Raw genomic sequence first — 18,753 nt, 5'->3', positions numbered from 1 at the left:
CAGTAACACTAAACCACATTTTACTAATTATGACCTTAATAAAAACTGTTGAGAATAAACTAGATTTTGCCACTTGAACTTTTTGAGAATATCGGCTTTAAAGTATTACTAATTGCGCCCAGCATACATTTTCACAGCATGCTACTCCCTTCAGTTGCGCCAGTATAACTTTGCATGGCTGTGCTGTCAACAGGACTAACTGAAGAACAACCCAACAAAAAACACTTTTTTTCTTCAGGACAGATAAATTTCTTCGTATGGTTCACAGCGCAGCTACATAGTTAATAATGTCAGTGTGACTAAGCATGGCACACTACAGAGGAATAAGGAAAGCAAAGAGGATGGTCAGGGAAGAAGCAGACAATGCAATGAGCTAGTTTTGCTCCTGAATACCTTGTATCAATCAAATCCCTGTCAAAGAAAGGTAACCTAAACTTCCCCGTCTTGATTTAGGGGGGACATTTTGGAGAAGGTTGACAGCGCTTTGGTTGCACGATTTGACCGCCTTAGTGCTTGCCACTGCCAATACTTGTAGACATTTGTCATCAAAGTACAAGGTTTACCAAAAATTAGAAATATTAACATATAAAATTATTCTTTTCAAAATATAATCTGACACTTCCCCTTCCCCCTAAGAAGTCAAACATTTAACAAAAGCACAAACTGGAATCAGTATTTCTCTCAGAAATGTGTATTGATCATGGTGTCCTTCAGGTAATAAAGGTGATGCCAGTAATAGTCCAGGGAATGAAGAAAAATGTAGGATATTAAGAGGTTCGCTGAAATGCTGTGATGCTATTATGTATTTGTTAAGTTTAACTAAGATAGTACTGAATTTTCCTTCTATAAAATACTGTATAACGAATGGTGTTGTTAATCAGGAATATTACAACACTGCTTTTTGCAGGTTTCTAGTGTGTCTGTCTCAGAATTAAAAACATCTGTTCTATCCAAAATAAGTATAATGAATTTGGAAGTGAGAAGTCTGATCCAGATGTCATAATCTGGCTCGTAGAAGAAAGTAGAGTTTATTTCTCTTATAGTTTAGTATAAAGTTAAATCATTTAGCACTATGCAATCTATTTGGACTTTTCTATTACTTCTATCTCAGGGAACAGACTGAACAGGGTTGCTGGGAAATGAGCTACTAAAGCAATTCAGAGTCAACTAAGATCAGTGCATGGGTCTAGCTAATAACTTAGGAGAGCTAAGATTTTGTTGTAGTATGTTGGGATATTACTGGAACTAGAAATTTGATTATTCTGCCAATCAGACATAGTTTATGAAGTCAAAAGGAGAATATTTCCATTACTTTTTATAAATAAAAGCAAAGATATTCTCCTTTGCAAGAAAAATTGGCCATCACACTTTTCTTTCCTCCGTACTTCATATTAAAATATTTTGTCCTTCAAGAGACATCTTCACAGTCATACATCTTATCATAGTGAAGTCTATTTGAAACTAAAGCCCACAGGAAAAAAAAGTTTTTTTGAGTATTAGGTTCACTGACATGTATATAAATGCTCTAGAGATATGCTGCAGTGATAACTTTTTTTTTTTTTAATTTGTTTTACTGAAATTTTGATGCAGGACTCCATAAGAGAACACTCTTCAGAACGCTAGAACTGTGCTTCATATTATGCATAATGTAGAAAATTGCCAAGCTTTTATAAACTATGTTTATCATTTCTTAATGTGATTTATTTGCCTTGTGTTTAGACTATTGCATGGTAAAGTTTATTTTGTGCATATACTTTTTATTTTACTAATATATTACAAGCCATATCTCAATGACCCCTGTACATTTTTCATGCTGTCTTACTCCCAATGGCCTCTGTGCATGTAAGTAACCTGTCAAGTGACAATGCCTCTTTATTTGCTTCTTACTGTTTCCTTTCAAGAACTCCTTTTCTTTATTAGCTAGTAACACAGAAGCATTAAAAGTTCAGTCTTTAAATGTGTCCTGTATTCCTCATATCTTGTGTATATTTAAAAAATAATCATTACCCTTTTGTGTTTGAAAACCCTACAATCATTAGGTAATTCCATGTAGACTGAGACATATCTTCTCCATGCTACTAATTTGTGATGAAGGCATTAATATGTATCATTTTTGTTGGTCACTCCCATTGTGTATGTATCTAACATAATGTGGTTTTGTTCAAGAAGAAAATAAAGGACTTTTTTTTTTTATTCTTATTTTTAATGGGGAAAGATATTTTCCCCGGTACATCTTCAGAGTGGTAATACTACAATGGTTAGAATGGTAAAACTGTTTAACATGTTGTAGATCTTTAGATATTCCTGCTATGAAATGAAATAATAGTTCATTTAAATTATGCAAAGTTGTAAAAATGAAGAATTACGTGTTTGTAGGATTGTGGAAAAGAATATTACTAACTTCTTGCTTGTATTACCCTGTAATATTTGGGGAAAGGTTGAAAGAGATTTTTCTTCATGATAAAATTCAAAATGCTTTAAATGGACTTAGGAAGTTTTCAAATCCAAATCTTTTCATAGGCCTTAAAAAGTTGAGTAGGTCAGTTGACTAATTTGTAGTTTGACCAAATTAAATTAGTTGTACTTTTTCTATGGGGTAAAAACACTGCCATTGAATTTTAAAATCTGCCCTATAACAAGAAATATATTAAGTAAACCCTTTGCTGCTTTGACTGGGACTTTAGTACAAAGAGCATGTGCTTTTTGGTAGGCCCAAGTCTGAATGTCACCTGCTCTTGGTGGTTGGCAACTTCTGGAGCAAGCGAACTAAAGCCCCTGCCCTTGCCTTCTTACCTAAGGGGTTTGGGACAGGGAGTGAAGAGATATTCCATATATCTAGATTCTTCCTTAAAAGACGGACAGGATATTGTTCAGGTGAATACACCACCTTAGGACTTGGAAACACTCACAAATGTCATAGCTCAGATGCAATCTGTCCTCCCTTCTTTTCACAGCATGCACAAATACAGAACTGAAGACTCTTGGTAGTTATTCTGTTCACAGTTGCTCATTGCTGTAATCTTTATAAATACACTTAGCTGTCTCCTGGTTTATTCATTAGAATTCTTCAAAAACAGGCACAAATGTTGTGTTATTGGGCAGAGTAAGAAGTTGTTTTTAATGAACAAAACTTGATTTGTCAATCATTATAAACCTTGGCAATTGACAATAGATTGATAGGCAGATGAAATTCATTCACTGCAGTTGAATTTTTTTCTGAAATAATACTTTTACAATTTTTCCCTAAATATGGTGGAGGTTCTTTTATGTAATGCCATCACTTTTTGTTAAGATTTTTCATTCTGTCACAAGTTTTAAAAGCATGTCAGTTTAACTAGCACGTCTGTTTAAAGAGAACTCTAATTACAATTAATGTGGTCGCTGTTTTGAAGAAATACCACAAAGAATTAACTGTATTTTCTATGCATTTCTCAAAGTTCTTGTTAAACATGATTATGAAAATATCCCTATCCTTAGTGTAAATAGATGTTCTCATATTGTTATTCATGTTGGTCACTGTCTACAGATTTTTCTTTAGTATTGCTATTTCTTAGGAATGCAAACATGAATGGCATGCCATTTTAGCTGATTTTTGTGGTCTGCTGAATACTGCATGAAAGGACATGCAAATTTTGCTGAGCATTTCAGTAGCTGTGTTATTGCTTTTTAACAGTTTTTTTAATGAACACTTTTCTTAAAATTGCGTAATGAAATTGTTTTATTTTCCATAACACATTACTTTGTATTGTAAATCTAACACTTGCTAAAATGATCATTTGTAGCACAATTAGTTATCACCCTTAATATGCCTTTTTTTCTTATCCCTCTGGGGGTCTCTTTTCTGTTTTAGTGTTTGATCAATTAGATCTCGTCACATATGAAGAAGTAGTAAAACTGCCAGCATTCAAAAGGAAAACACTAGTCTTACTAGGTAATTTTGAATTATTCTGAATATAACAGCATAGTTTTGAACCCGTTATGGTAGAAAATGTATAATTAATTTTTGTGTTGTGGATTAGGTGCACATGGTGTTGGAAGACGACACATAAAAAACACACTCATCACAAAACACCCGGACAGATTTGCTTACCCCATTCCTCGTAAGTAGCAATGTTCAATGTTATGCAAAAATTATACGTAGCGTCCTTGTCATGTACCCATTGTAGTACATCATACATATGTTCATTTCTACTGAGATTAATCTTCTGTTAAAGATGGATGAACTGTGATAAGATTGGATATTTTTCTTGTTTTGTTTTGTCAGGGGGAGAGGTAGTAAGTAATACCACTTCTACACTGAATGTTTCTTAGCATTCATAACACTTAAGTCTACTTTTCTCTACCCAGAACATTTGCTAACTTAGAAGGAAGACTAAAACATTTTACATTTTTCTGTGCTAATTTTACATTAACAGCTTATTTAAGGCTGAAATAACCATGAGATTAAAAACTGTATAATTCCCATGAGAAGAAAAATAAACTAGATTTAGAGGAAATTTTTAGTGTCTACCTTATCTATCTTTAATTACTTTTCACAGCCTAGCCTTGAGGACTGGTAGTATATTAAAATAATTCTGAAATTTCCAGAGATGACAGTAAGAAAAATAAAATGTAATTAACTTAACAGCTCACCAAATGGGTTGTTGCCAAGAGACAATAGGGATGTTTTCCCTTAACAGCAATGTCCACCAGTACCATGGCAGGAACTGCATATCCTACTGCATGGTTTGTTGGAGATGCACCTTTTTTCCTCAAGCATAGGCATTCTGAAACAAAACCACCCATCAGCTAAATCTGTCCAGTCTGTTTCAGGCTGACTTCAGAAACCATAGAAACTGTAAGAACCCAGGAGATATATTCTCCATTACAAAGAACTAAAGTAATAAGTGTATTGCCCTGGCAAGGTAGAAGCTGAACTAGTTATTTTCTTACCTATACCATGAAGACCATACCTTAGATTGTTTGCATTAGGTTCCTGCTTTGTGGAAGCATGTAAATTGCATCCCTGATTATATAAGAAAACTGAAAAGGCTAGACCAGGACTCAGGATGCATTTTAGGTGCTTAAGCATCAGTATTATGTTTAGATACGTGTTTTAGACATCGTTTAACCTGCAGCCCTACTCCAGAGGAACAGGGGTCTCCATTAACTCATGTGTCATATCTGATCAGACTATATAGATGTATCTAATTTAAGGTAGATTTAGGACATTTAATATAGTATTTTATTCTGGTGTTTAGGGACCTAAGGTAATCCCTTATTTTAGGTATCTGAAATAAATCATGTGAAATGTACCACACACTTTAAGTATTAGGGAAACCTGACCTATATTTCAGCTGACTCTAGGTAATTGGAATTATTCTCTCAAACTCTCAGAGATGAATTTTTACTTCATTTTCTCTATTCTTTCAAAAAAAATCATGGTGAGCATAGGTAGCTTCTAAGACAGGCTTCAAGTTGGGTGTAGAGTTTCGTGTCATGCTTTATGATCTAGCTACTGAAAACTTGATCTTAAAGGTCAAAAGGTTATGTCACACACAGTGGTAGTTAATTAAATGGATTAGTAGGCCAGGTTTCTTACCACATAGGTTTGCAGAAGCAATACATTTGCAGCTTTTGTCTCTTGACCACAAGCAGTCAGGCTCTCACCTACTTTTAAGACTTAAGAATTCACATTCAGAAGAAGAAAACCACATAAGTGAAAAAAAAATACAGAAATGTTTTTACAAAAGAAGAGTATTTGGGGGGAAATTTAGGAGAGTACAGTAATTCCAGTAGACCTATGACAGCATTGAGTATTAAAGTGATATTATAGGTTTTCTATAATCCATTGTTCTTGAATTCCTTAAAATAACTGTGATCTATAATACTAATGTTTCTATAGAAATTTTATCTTCAATTACACTAACATTGCTATCTAATCCATAAAATAGTAATAGACGTATTCAATAATGGAACATTAGTTCAATTTTTTAACACGTTGGCTGAAATTATGATAAGGCTGTTGAGTCATATGAGATTAGATTGTGAAGAGATGTGGTGTTTCAAATGTGGTGTCACCAGCATAAATGTGACAGTGGAAAAATATGAAAGGAAATCACTTTGTCAGAGAATATTAGGAGAGGCAAATGCCTGTAAGTGTGCCTGTGGGGAAAAGAGGAGCAGATGGCCTACACAATCACAGAATGTTTGAGGTCTCTATATCTGGAGGTCACCTGCTCCAACCCTCTGATCAAGCAGGGACAGCCCAGGGAGGCTGCCCAAAACCATGTCCAGATGGCTTTTGAAGGATCTCCAAGGAGAGAGACTCCACAACCACTTTAGGCAACCTGTGCCACTACTCTTGTCACCCACACAGTAAAGAAGTGCTTCGTGATGTTCAGACAGAGCCCTCTTGTGTTCCAGTTTATGCCCATTGCCTCTTGTTCTGTCACTGTGCACCACTGGAAAGAGGCTGGCTCTGTCTTTTTACACCTTCTCCTTTGATATCTGAGCTCACTGATGAGAACTCCCAAGCCTTCTCTTCTCCAGGCTGAACAAGCCCAGGTCTTTCAGCCTTCCCTTACAGAAGAGATGATTCAGTTCCTTAGTGCCCCTTCACTGGACTCTCTCCAGTATGGCCATGCCTGTCTTGTACTGGGGAGCCCAGAACTGGACCCAGCACTCCAGGTTTGGCCTTGCCAACGCTCAGTTAGAGGGGAAGGATCACTTCCTTCCCTCTCCTGGCAATACTTTGCCTATTGCAGCCCAGGATACTGTTTGCCTTTTCTGCAGCAAAGGTATTGCTCTTAAAAGCAGCTGATAGAGTCTTATAATCTTGACCAAATAAAGGTTAATTATGCCCCTCTGTTCTTCCTCTAACTTTTTGGTTTTTGTCTTTTCTACATCCTTTAATCTCCTGCTTTTCCGAACATGCCCCCCAGTATCATCCTGCATCCCCCCAGCTCACACTTCATTGTTCTACGTGGTTTATCAATGTTTAATCACCAAATGATAATCTGTTAAATTGCAATCAAAATGTTCTATGTAAGCCTAGTATTTCTTTTGCATTAAAAATATTTTTTTTTAATTTTCAGACACAACCCGACCTCCAAAGAAAGATGAAGAAAATGGAAAAAATTACTACTTTGTATCGCATGACCAAATGATGCAGGATATATCAAACAATGAATATTTGGAATATGGCAGCCATGAGGATGCAATGTATGGGACAAAACTGGAAACAATACGAAAGATCCATGAGCAGGGACTAATTGCAATACTTGATGTAGAACCTCAGGTAACTTATATGAAAATGGGACTCATCACAAATCCTTCAACAGTATTGGCAGATACTTTTATCAATATTGTAAAGCAGTGCATACAGTAATATGTACAGACAGAAGTCCCTGGAACGTCAAAGTATCAATCTATGAAGTAGATTTTTGCTAATCATTTGGTTAGAAGAACATACTGCAGAATCTAATTCTTAGTTTGTTCATAGTGGTATGCAACCACTATAGTGTGAAAATCTGTTTACTGTGTAAATTTGTAATATTTTAGCCTCACGTCCAGTGAAATGTATCAAAACAATTGATTTTCATTACCATACTAGGGAATCATAGGATGGCTCAGGTTGGAAAGGACTTTAAAGACCATCTTGTTCCAACCCCTTAGCATGGGAAGGGATGCCACCCACTAGGTTGCCCAGGGCCTCATTCAACCTAGCCTTGAACACCTCCAGGGATGGGGCATCCACAGCCTCTCTGGGCAACCTGTCCCAATGCCTCACCACCCTTACAGTGAAGAATTTCCTCCTAACCTCTAATCTAAAACTCCCTTCTTCTAATTTAAAACCATTCCCCTTATCCTGTCATTATCTGATTGAGCAAGAAGTTGTTCACCATCTTTTTATAATCATCCTTTAAGTACTGAAAAGTTGCAATAAGATCTCCCTGAAGCCTTCTCTTCTTTAGGTTGAACATTCTCAGCTCTCTCCACCTTTCTTCACAGGAGAGGTGCTCCAGCCTTTGTGGCTCTCCTCTGGTCCCACTCTAACAGATCAACATCCTGCTGGTGCTGGGGGCCCCAGACCTGGATGCAGCACTCCAGGTGGAGTCTCAAAAGGGCAGAGCAGAAGGGGACAATCACCACCCTTGACCTGAGGGCCACCCCTCTGTTGGTGCAGCCCAGGATGCAGTTGGCCTTCTGGGCTGCAAGTGCACACTGATGGCTCATATCAAGCTTTTCATCCACCAGAACCCCCAAGTCCTTCTCTGCAGGGCTGCTCTCAGTGATTTCTCCCAGTCTGTACTCGTGTCCAGGATCGCCCTGGCCCAGGTGCAGCACCTTGCATTTGGACTTGTTGAGTCTCATTCAGTTCACATGGGTCCACTTCTCAAACTTGTCCAGGTTGCTTTGGGTGGCATCCCTTCCTTCTAGTGTATCAACTGCACCACTCAGCTTGGTGTCATCTGCAAACAATCAATACAGTCAAAAAAACAAAACAATCAATGACAATTTGTTTCAGTATGTTCTGAAATTTCTCTCTGATGCTGTTTTGGAGAGCAGTCTCGATCTTAACTAACTCAATTCCAATACCACTGTCTAGCCATGTCAGGAACATTTGTGGTCAGTTACAGGTACCGATCCTGTTTACACAATGACTAGATCAGTGTCATTACTTTATGAACTCCTTTCTGTGTTACGGTATTATACTTTGTAGAAGAGGGCAGGATAGAAAATTAGGCTCTCAAGAAACGAGAATAGTTTGTTCATTCATTATATAAAATCTTCAGTGGAAAATTCTGGCACATTTCCCTTGAAACATCTATGTAGTCATGACTTTCAGTTCATAGGAACGTGTTTATATATTTTGTTAAGGGGAACTACATGAATATGGACAGGTTTGATGTTTATATTATTCTAGCAGATTGAAGGAAATGGGAGGAAGAAATTAAATTGTGATCGGTGTTAAGTATTTAAATTTGAATGCTACATTCTTCTTTGATTCAAAAAATTCATTTTTTTAAGAACTTCATAATAGAAATAAGATACCTGACTAAATTTGGCACAGCTATAGTACTGTTCTGAAAATAAAATCTCACATTTAACTGCTCTGGGAGAAAGCAGCATTTATAGCCAGTTCAAATGAAGCAGCTGTTAAAAGTAAGCTCTCTTGAGAAAACTTTTAAACTCGGTTTGGTCAGAAGCATTAAAATTCTCAGAAGCCATTTTAATATTGATTAGAGTGTATTTACATTTGGTAACAGCTGCCTGTCCTGCACATCCTCCAGCATGTGTTTAGCCAGCCTCTTTCTTAACCAGCTTCCTCATGCATCTATCTCAGCTCTTTTAGGACAGCCTGTCTATGAACCTATTATCAGTTAGTTATCTTACACCACTTCTTACTAGTTTTGTGAGTCTCCTTGAGTTTGACAATATGGGGTTTCTCTTTTGTTTAGAAGAGCTTGACATATATTATATACATACAGATGGGTTTCAAGGAGCAGAGATTAAAACCTATTTAGGTTGCAAAAAGGGATGGATTGCTTTTAAGGAAGAAAAAAGAAAAAAACAACCCTTAGTAGTCTTACTTTCTTGTCCACATATTTGAGTTGAGCTGAGGTATGTTTACTTACTATCCTATACTTCAGTTGATAGCTTGGATCTGAAACAAAACTTCACTTATGGCAGCTGTGTGTGTCACACAGTAGATGATGATGAAGTCCAGTTTTCTAGTAAGAACACTCATCTTTTGCATAGATTCAGTTCAAGGGCACAGTGCTGCATTTACTGCATTAATGCTATACTTGCTATTATTGCTACTAAAACATCTTGCCTCACATTTTCATTTGATTCAGAAAATGAGAAAAAGTGTTGGTTTGTATAACAAGTCAGACTAAGAATGATATTCTACTTATTATTTATTCTAAAATACAGTTTGTTTTTTTTTTACCTTTTTATGGCATCACTGTTGTGTTTTTTTTAACCTGGTCTTAAATATCCAGCTTAAAATGTAAATACAGTTCTGCACTCCTTGAAACTGTGTGAAGAAACTCTCTGAAAATCCAGAAGATTTTATTGTCTCAAAAAATCACTTTACTTAGTGATAAATGTACAGTTTGAGTATCAAAACATTCAAAATGAAACAAAAAGTGTGTACATTACTAAGGTCTTGACTCGAGATTAATGAAAAATAAATGCCAGCAATTATAAGTCATAATTTCCTATTTTCTGCTTATGTGACTAAACGTTTTTCACGTTGATTGGTGGGGGATTCTTCTAATGTATCTGACTTTATTTTTATTTGTTTAACCTAGGCATTGAAGGTCCTGAGAACTGCAGAGTTTGCTCCTTTTGTTGTTTTTATTGCTGCACCTACGATTACCCCAGGCATTAATGAGGTATGCCATATTACAATCTAATGTCTTATGAGAGGCAAAATTAAGGATGGGATTCAGAGATGCAGATAAGAGTCTAGCATTTACTTGTCTGTAAGCAGAGAATCAAAAGGACAGTTGGATAGAAGCATTATTGAGTTGACTAAAGTTAAAGGACCCACATGACATATTCTAAAAGTATGCATTTTTATTTAGTTCCCTGCCCTACCTCACAGATACATTTCCAAATCCTTGACTAATCATTAGCACAAATTTCTCAGTTAGCAAAATTACTCAATTCTGAGTTATAGCACTAGATAGACTACAGATGGCCCGACTGAAGAAATGGGTATGCATAACTGCACTGTGATCCCACCTTTATCCTGTAGTATTTGTTATGCACAAATATATATCAGAAATAGGCTTATTAATTAAAAAAAAAAAAATCTCTAAGAATTGGACATAAGCTTTGACCAAAGGGGTAATTGCTTGTGGAATTAAGTTGAGTATTCATGCAGATCCACACCCTAAATTTCCTACTTCATAGAGTTGCCACTCTGCAAGGTGCTACTCATTTCAGAGGCTATCAAGCAAATCTGCATTTAGCTCACAACAGGACAAATACTATTTATACAAACACTTTATCTGCTCAGCATTTTTTAAACCCTAACACTAAGGTATTTAATTAATTGGATTTGACCATAAATCTGTTCCAAGTCTCCTAAATGTGCCTTCCTAATGCAAAAATAAAGTCAGAAGCCCTGTCTCTACAGCTGGTATGTTTCTATAGAAATTTAATTATAGTAGCATAGATAAGAAACTACGACATCGCTGCAGAGGCTTGCAAGAAAATAAGGAACAAGACAAACGTATTTAAGTGCACATACCCTGAATGATTATTAAAATTGTAAGCAGAGTGAAAAATACCAGCCTCAAGCTGCAGTTTTACTGGCAGCTGAGGCGTTCTCCTAGTTCACTGTTGCTGTTCTCTCTAGCTTGCTTCTGGACGTGTACTGCCCATGCATGGGCCGTGGCACTTACCAGACCCTTCAGTGAGCTACTGTAGCTCTACATTGGATTTTTGTCAGTTTTCAAGCAGCTCACAAAGGCTCTGACAATGGCCAATACCAGAACAAACAGTGAAACCATATAGCCAAGAAGAGATCCTTCTTCCCCCTCCCATCTTTTCACTTCTGCAGCAGTAAGTTTTGTCATTTTACAGCGTCTTAAGGACCCATACTATAACTGATAAGTGCCACAAGTGAATAAACTGTCTCAGGATGTCAAAATCAGCAACACTGGTGAAGTTAGCTTGTCTAACTGCTGGTGTTGGCGTATGGTATAAATCAGTAGGATCTTGCAAAAACATTAAAAGTTTATATTCTACACTGAATTTGTCTTTGTGCAAGCAAATGGCATAGCATCATGTAAAAAGAAAAAAAAGTTCTTAAGATATGTCAGATAATCATTGCACTTACAGTAATGCCAAGGAGACCAGGTATTCTGTAAAATTATGTAATTACCTGGTTTTGTTGCTTTGTACCTATGTTTCAGTTCTCAAATGGTTGTTCTTGGCCTCACTGATTTGCCAGTGGTACATAGCTTTTCATCCACTAGCTATAAGGTACAATACAGAGAAATTTGGGAGAGTTAATGAGGGAGAAGAGGTTTTCCATGGTATACTGGGAAGAGGATAGAAATGCACCTTTTATAGTAGTGGTGGGGAAATATGTGTTCATGGCAAATAAATATTAATAGAAGCAAGATACTACATTCTAAATATTTGGATTCATACTGTAAGACTGTCTTTATTTTAAGTTCTTGTGACCAAAGTGTTTCTGTACATAGGGATTCACTCAGGCACTCAGTTCAGAGCTGGTGAACTGGGGCCACACTTGAAAAAACAACCTAATTAATGAACCAATTAAACTTAAAGAGAGGCAGGAAATAGTAGTAGCAGCAACAGAACTTACCCGAATACAGTCATATTTTCCAAAATTTACTCTGCTGTGTGAAGAGAGATATGCAAGTTATGTCTGTGTATTACCAGCCTGTAAGGCAGCAAACAAGATTTCTAAAGTATGTGTTTCGTATTTCCCCATTCGTTCTTACTTTTTGAAAGCTTCATATGCATAATGATTGTCCCTGTCTATCATCTTATCCTGCTTTGTTTATTTTACATACGTCTTTTGAGAACACTTTTGTAATTGACTGTCCTTTTTTTCCCTTATACTTTCTTGAATTTCATCTTTGCTTTTCTTTTCATTTTCCTGCACTCGTACTAATTGTATATAGCTGCCAAAATGGTGCAGAAAATTGCCTGTAAGTACCAGCTAGGGGCTGAAAAAGGTAGTTCTGGTTATTTTAGTAGTTTTAGAATGTAGATCTGCTTGTTCCCATTCAACATTACTTTTTGTCACTGGAATAAAAATTTAATATAATAAAGGCTTTAGATATCGGTGCTATGATACCAGTAAGGATTATTTGCTAGTAAAAAGAAACTAGAGAGTAAAATTTCCACTCAAAGCTGTACCTGTGAACTTCATAGTAAAAAAACAGTGAAGAGGAACAAGGATCACACAGTAAGGTAGGAGACAAAATGTTATACTTCCTGACTTAATATATAGCAGTGCACTATGACCAGTTCTACAAAGCACAAAACCAATTTAAAACATATAGGAAATCTCCAAGAGTGTACCCTGCTGTCTCATCCCTAAGAAAACTTAAATCAGGTTATTAGTATGGTAACACAGAGAGAGGAAAGTGCATATCAGGGAACAGTGGAATAGTTCCTCTCTCCTGTGGGTGTTTTCTATCTCCCATTGCCCATTCAGCAGCAAAGAGGTGTTGACAGGCGCTATTTTGTAGATCTAAATCTTCACTGAGCAATGTGTAACTTCTTTCTCCCTTATAGCTATGTTTCCTCCTTTTATACAGGGAAAGACTAAAAGGAATTTTTCTTAAGATGCTTGCAGTCCACCAGCTGTTTAAATTGAGATTTTTTTTCCTCTTGGAACAAAATTGGCAAAGGCCTGATTGGTATCTTTTTAAGTTGTTCGTAGCCTCAAAAAGAAATACTAGTAATTTGTTAGTCTGTGCTTTGACTGTCACAAGTGGCAGCTATTGGCCTATGTACTTTAAGGAAAAAAAAAAAAGCCCGCAGAGATCTCAGAGATGAAAGAGACTGAAGACATCAGCGGTGGCCATTATGCATGTGGGAGAGATTTCATGGATGAAAGGTGTTTTTCACTCCTTTCCATCTCAGGTTTGGTGGAGATTGAAATAAGATTAGAAAAAGAGACTATGAATGCTAGTATAGGAAAGAGAAGTCTGTTCCACATAATGGACACACTGCAACTAGACCTACATAGAATACCTGTTACATGAGAGCTGAGGAAGAAGAAGAGACATGTTTTGCTCCCAAATATGAAATGAATGAAGTCATGCATTTGTCTGTCTTCAGCTATTAGAACACATGGATAAATATCTTATTTCTTGACACTATTGAGAACACAGCTGCTGGAGAATATTCTTCTTGAGAATATTCTGCAATCTTCACTGTTCAAGATTTAATTAAGAAATTTTAAGGAAATTGAGAAGAACTTACAGCAAAATGCTGAGGAAGTGTTAGTTTCAAAGACAAAGTTTGGCCTTTAATACAGACACACAAGAAACACCTAGCCAACTCTGACACGGTATTGAATGTACCAACAGATACTTTATCACAAACACAGGTAACATTTGGCCTCAGTTTAAAACAAAGAACAAGAACTGTAACCTGTCTTTTTCTCACAAATTTGAGAAACTTTGCATCTATCTGAAAGTTGCTGCAATGGCCTATCCCAACCTTTTACTGCCCCTGAAAGTGTATGAAAAAAGTAGCATCTTACATTTCCAGTGGTCTAGGATGTTCAGATATTCCCAAACAGAACCCACTTCAGTTCCAGTAGAGTTAGACCTAGGAGAAGCTAAGTCAGAAAAATATTAAAATCTAATGTGTTTTTAAAACTCTTGGTTTTGTGACGTATGTGTGTACAAGGTAAATATTAATATTTGGAAGGGGTTTTTTTCATTCATTCTTCTTTATCTACCCGTTTGTGGTGTTTTTTTTTTTTTTAAGATGAGCTGTACGTTTTTCAGATTTTTATTCTGTCAGTCACAGCAAAATAGACACTTCAATGAGAAAAGTTCACCCTCATACATGGCAAAGATGACACTGATGTGAGACCTGAATAACAGTTAAAAAGCTACATGTGAATTAACAGCTTTAAGGTTTTGTGTGTATTTTTCAGCTAGCATTAGTCTTGTGCCATGAGGTTAAAACTCATCTAAAGATACAGTATGATTTTGCTAAGACTGGCCTTAAATATAAAATTGATCTTAATTAGATCAGATTAAAGCATTGAAAATATTCTGCTTGACAGGTAGGATGTCTACTTGACAAGTATGATAGTTTAATTTAAACAGAAAAGATTAGATCCTCAGCTGACGTAAACTGATGTCTTCTTTCAAAATCTCTGAAAGTTTGACAGATAACTATTTAGCTAGGTTTTTGGCTTAAAGACACTGGGCCATATGAAGTGTTCCACAAAAAATATTAGTGTTTATCTGTGTTGATCAGTTTGACATTGGAGTAAATTAATTTTTTCACACGCTATTCTATAGAAGTGCCAGGCATCTCTGTAGACATGTGTTGGTCCGTAAAAGCAGCATGCCCTATGCAAAGGTGCACGGGAGAAGCATTTGTCTGACCTTGAATGAGATTTTCAGTGATTATCAAGTGGAGGTCTCATTCCCTCCCCATCTGGGGCTACAGCTCCAGGAAGAAGCAGAACTGTAACTTGGGTTGAGAACGTCCCCTCCGGAAGCGGTTGGTTTCATGGCTGTAGGGAAGGAGAACTGCCTCAGCACAGGTTATTCCCTCCAGAGGACCTGAAAGCCACCATTTCACATCAGCGTGTCACTGCAGCTAGAAGTGCTTCGGAAGTCTAAACAGAACACTTGGGGGAAAAAATAAATAAATAAATAAATGAGGAGGAAGGGGGTGGGAGGAAGATCTCTTATTAGACAGAAATAATTCTGTTCCCAAAATAATTTCTTGTAAAACCAGCTATAGGAGCTGTTTCTGTACTTCCTACAGCCTACAACTGTGTGAACAAGGAGGATGACCCTATAGATACTAGAGCAGCAGGAGTCTCTGCTGGTTCATATGTGATTTAGAATCACAGAATATCCCGGGTTGGAAGGGACCCATAAGGATCTTGAAGTCCAACTCCTATTTAGCCCTATATCCACCCCAAACACACAGAGAGGGAAGGAACCAATCACTGTGGCTATTTCAAAGTTCCTGAAAACACAAAATGATTCTTTGAATTTCTAAGGGAATTTGCAGGAAGGAAATTCAGGCTTGTAACTCACAACTACTCCAGGACCATAGAGACAAGCCTTTTGCAAGCTCTCTCTCTCTCAGAAACGCAAGTCCCACTGACAAAGCCCACTGCAGTAGCATCACAAGCTACAAAGAATTAGGCAGTACACCCCCAAAACGGGATCCTGTAAGGAATGGACACAAAGCTGTAGTACCAAGCCCTCAGTAGCTGACCCTTCTCAAGCTCAGACTGCGGGATTGGGTCTTCAGCACAGCACACTGAGAGATGCTAGAAGTGATGTACTCTGAAATGGGAAGTGCGGTGCAACGCGGAGTGAGAACTTCCTCATCAGTAAGCGATGGTTAAAGGAAGTAAACCCAGAAGACTGATGTTGAACAGTAAAACATTACCAAAACTGGGAACAGCTGATACTTGACAATACACCCTATTCTGTTTCTTGTGTTCTTACCTGGACGTAGGCCAAGTAGCTCGTATTTGTGCGCTTCATATGTTTTACTCATATGTGGTCTCTTTTGCTCCATGTCTGTGCTGCTTTTATAGGCTTTCATCCTCCGCCTTGCCTTTTTAAGTCTAAGTATGTGTTTCGTGTCAAGTAACTTCAAAAAATAACTGGTGTTTGAATGTCAACTTTAAGACAGAAAACATACAATTTCTTCCTTGTAATTTTCAAAGAATTACGTATGGGTTCTAAACCACCCATGCCAACCTACTGCTTTTTTGCCTGTTTTCTTCCCTGTAAGCAATAGCTAGAAAGGTATTGTACAAGAATAGGAAGGGATCTGACTTAGCTCTCCTGTTTCCTTTTCTGATCACCGAATAGGATGAATCTCTTCAGCGCCTGCAAAAGGAGTCTGAAATCTTGCAGAGAACGTATGCACACTACTTTGACCTAACAATTATCAACAACGAAATCGATGAAACAATCAGGCACCTGGAGGAAGCCATTGAGCTCGTCTGTACAGCGTCGCAGTGGGTGCCGGTCTCCTGGGTCTATTAGGCCGCTCATGAGAGAATTGAAAAAGCCTGTCATTACTGGGAACCACCTCATACATGGAAAACCTCTACGTTACCGACCTTGTGTCAACAGGTCTTGGCCCCCTAGAGACTACCTAGATGTAGTGTGACCTAAATTTATAATTATTGTCATGTCCTAATAGATAGGAGGAGGGAAAAAAAAATTAAACACTAATTTAAAGAGACAGTATCTTTTTTTAATCATTTCTCCTAAACTTTAATAAAGTGTATCTTTAAATATATGTATTATTCAGTCCTTTGGAATGTTATATTTTTTGAAATCATAGCTTTTTATTTCAAGGGCCCCTAAAAACTGCACAAAATAGATGCTGCTTTCTATAATCTATTTTAATAGTAATAATAATATGATTCTGTTACCTTAACTTGGGGGTGGAACACTACATTCTTTTTAGAGTCTGATTTTATGGATTGGAATACTTTGCTTTCCTTTATTTATTTGAAATAATTAGTCTAGTGGTTACAAAACAAATTCATAAATTTTAAAGGCCTTTCTTCGCTTTTTTTTAGGATAGTATTTTCAAGTACTTTTGTGTAACATCCAGATAATGTGATACTGTCTCTTTGAAGAACTCTGTAAAACTTTTAGAAATTTGAAATTGGGTCTTGACTCTTAATGCATGTGGACAGTCGCAAGCGTTCATGCCGTTGGTGTATCTGTGTTGAAAAAAACTGTAATCTACAGCAAAGTACATTCCGTTCATGGGAAAACGTACCCAAGGGAATAAAGTAAAATATTATTCTGACTAAGTTGTAAACCTATGCACATCCCTTGCATTTTGGGCAACTTTATAAAAAAGAAAAAAACTGATTTTTATTAATAATAATCATGTAGTGAAATGTGTTTGTAATTTTGTCTCAATTTAATTTGTTGTAAGGTGGGAGGGGGCAATTACTGGTTTCACCATTTCAGATCTGTGTTGTCTGAGAGTATTAACGTTTTAATTAAGTTTAAGCAAAGAAATGCTGATTTTTAATATGTATGTAATTGTTTAAAAATGCACACATTTTAAAAAGAAAATACTGTGCAATGAAGAAACCAGTTTAGGCATTGCGATAAACTGACTATTCCAAAAGACTCATCTACAACAGCCCTGTAAATTCCTTTAAAATGGTAATTGACTCTACAGTCTGACCAATTTTTTTTATTTTAAATATACTTCCTTTTATGTGTTCAACAACTGAATGCTTTTGGGTCCTTCATTTCATCGCAGGGAGTTCCAAGAACAAATCAGTGACTCTTGCAGCAAGAAAAGGTTTCTTGAAGTCTGTTAAGTGAAGGCCCTGGTGCAGGAGCACAGGGACAGCTTAGAATCAGTGCAGTGCCAAGTAAGAAAAATTAATTAAATGTGCTAACTTTGTTTTGTTACCCTTCTTACCATGCCCTTACTGGACCAGATGGTTTACGTTTTTTTTCCTGAAAGCACTTAACAGAAAGAAGCATTACCACTTGTTTTTTAGGTGTCAAAAATACAATGTTCCTTACAACAATTTGTGTTAAAAGCTGTGTGGGCTGTACTATGGTGTAGTATGAAGTTTAGCATTTAAGTTAAAATTACAGTGTTCTCAAGGGATTTATTTATTGGAGAGGTTGAGCTATCAGCTGTAATTGATCTGTAGGCTGTTTCAGGTGTGGGGGACCACTGCACGTGTAAACAGTAAATGTTCTCACTTTAAAATAGGGGAAATAATAATCAGGTTCATAAGCTGTTAATTTTCTCCTGCCTACTCCTACTGCAGTTCAGGTGGTCAAATCTCTATTCTTGGAAAGATTAGGCAAAGCCTAGCTCCAGCCAAACCAAGCAACGTGCTTCTTTTGTGCAGCCCTCACAGCAAAGCTCACAGTGTGCAGGACAGCTGGGAACCGCATCCATAGCTTTACCCTAACACAGAGCTCATTTATGCCACAGCTGGATTCACAGTTCCACACCCAAGTCCCAAAACGGGTACCGTAACCGCGTCCCTTGAGC

At 37.0% G+C, this 18,753-nt stretch overlaps 1 protein-coding gene across 9 annotated transcripts in view; it reads left to right on the top strand.

The window, feature by feature from the left end:
* Positions 1 to 17,964, top strand: part of CASK (calcium/calmodulin dependent serine protein kinase) — a 214,501-nt gene extending 196,537 nt beyond the window's left edge. For 7 of the 9 annotated variants that reach the window (XM_084505702.1, XM_084505699.1, XM_084505705.1 and 4 more), the window contains 5 exons: positions 3,851 to 3,931; positions 4,020 to 4,100; positions 7,077 to 7,279; positions 10,302 to 10,385; positions 16,572 to 17,964. In XM_084505702.1, the coding sequence (XP_084361828.1) occupies positions 3,851 to 3,931; positions 4,020 to 4,100; positions 7,077 to 7,279; positions 10,302 to 10,385; positions 16,572 to 16,748 (626 nt within the window). In that variant the 3' untranslated portion in view covers positions 16,749 to 17,964. The remainder of the gene's footprint in view (positions 1 to 3,850; positions 3,932 to 4,019; positions 4,101 to 7,076; positions 7,280 to 10,301; positions 10,386 to 16,571) is intronic. The other 2 variants (XM_084505700.1, XM_084505704.1) reach the window with 1 other exon arrangement.
* Positions 17,965 to 18,753: the final 789 nt, after the last annotated feature.

This window comes from Aythya ferina (assembly GCF_964211825.1).
Source record: "Aythya ferina genome assembly, chromosome: 1".
NCBI lineage: Eukaryota > Metazoa > Chordata > Aves > Anseriformes > Anatidae > Aythya > Aythya ferina.
This window is presented reverse-complemented; position numbering and strand designations above follow the sequence as displayed.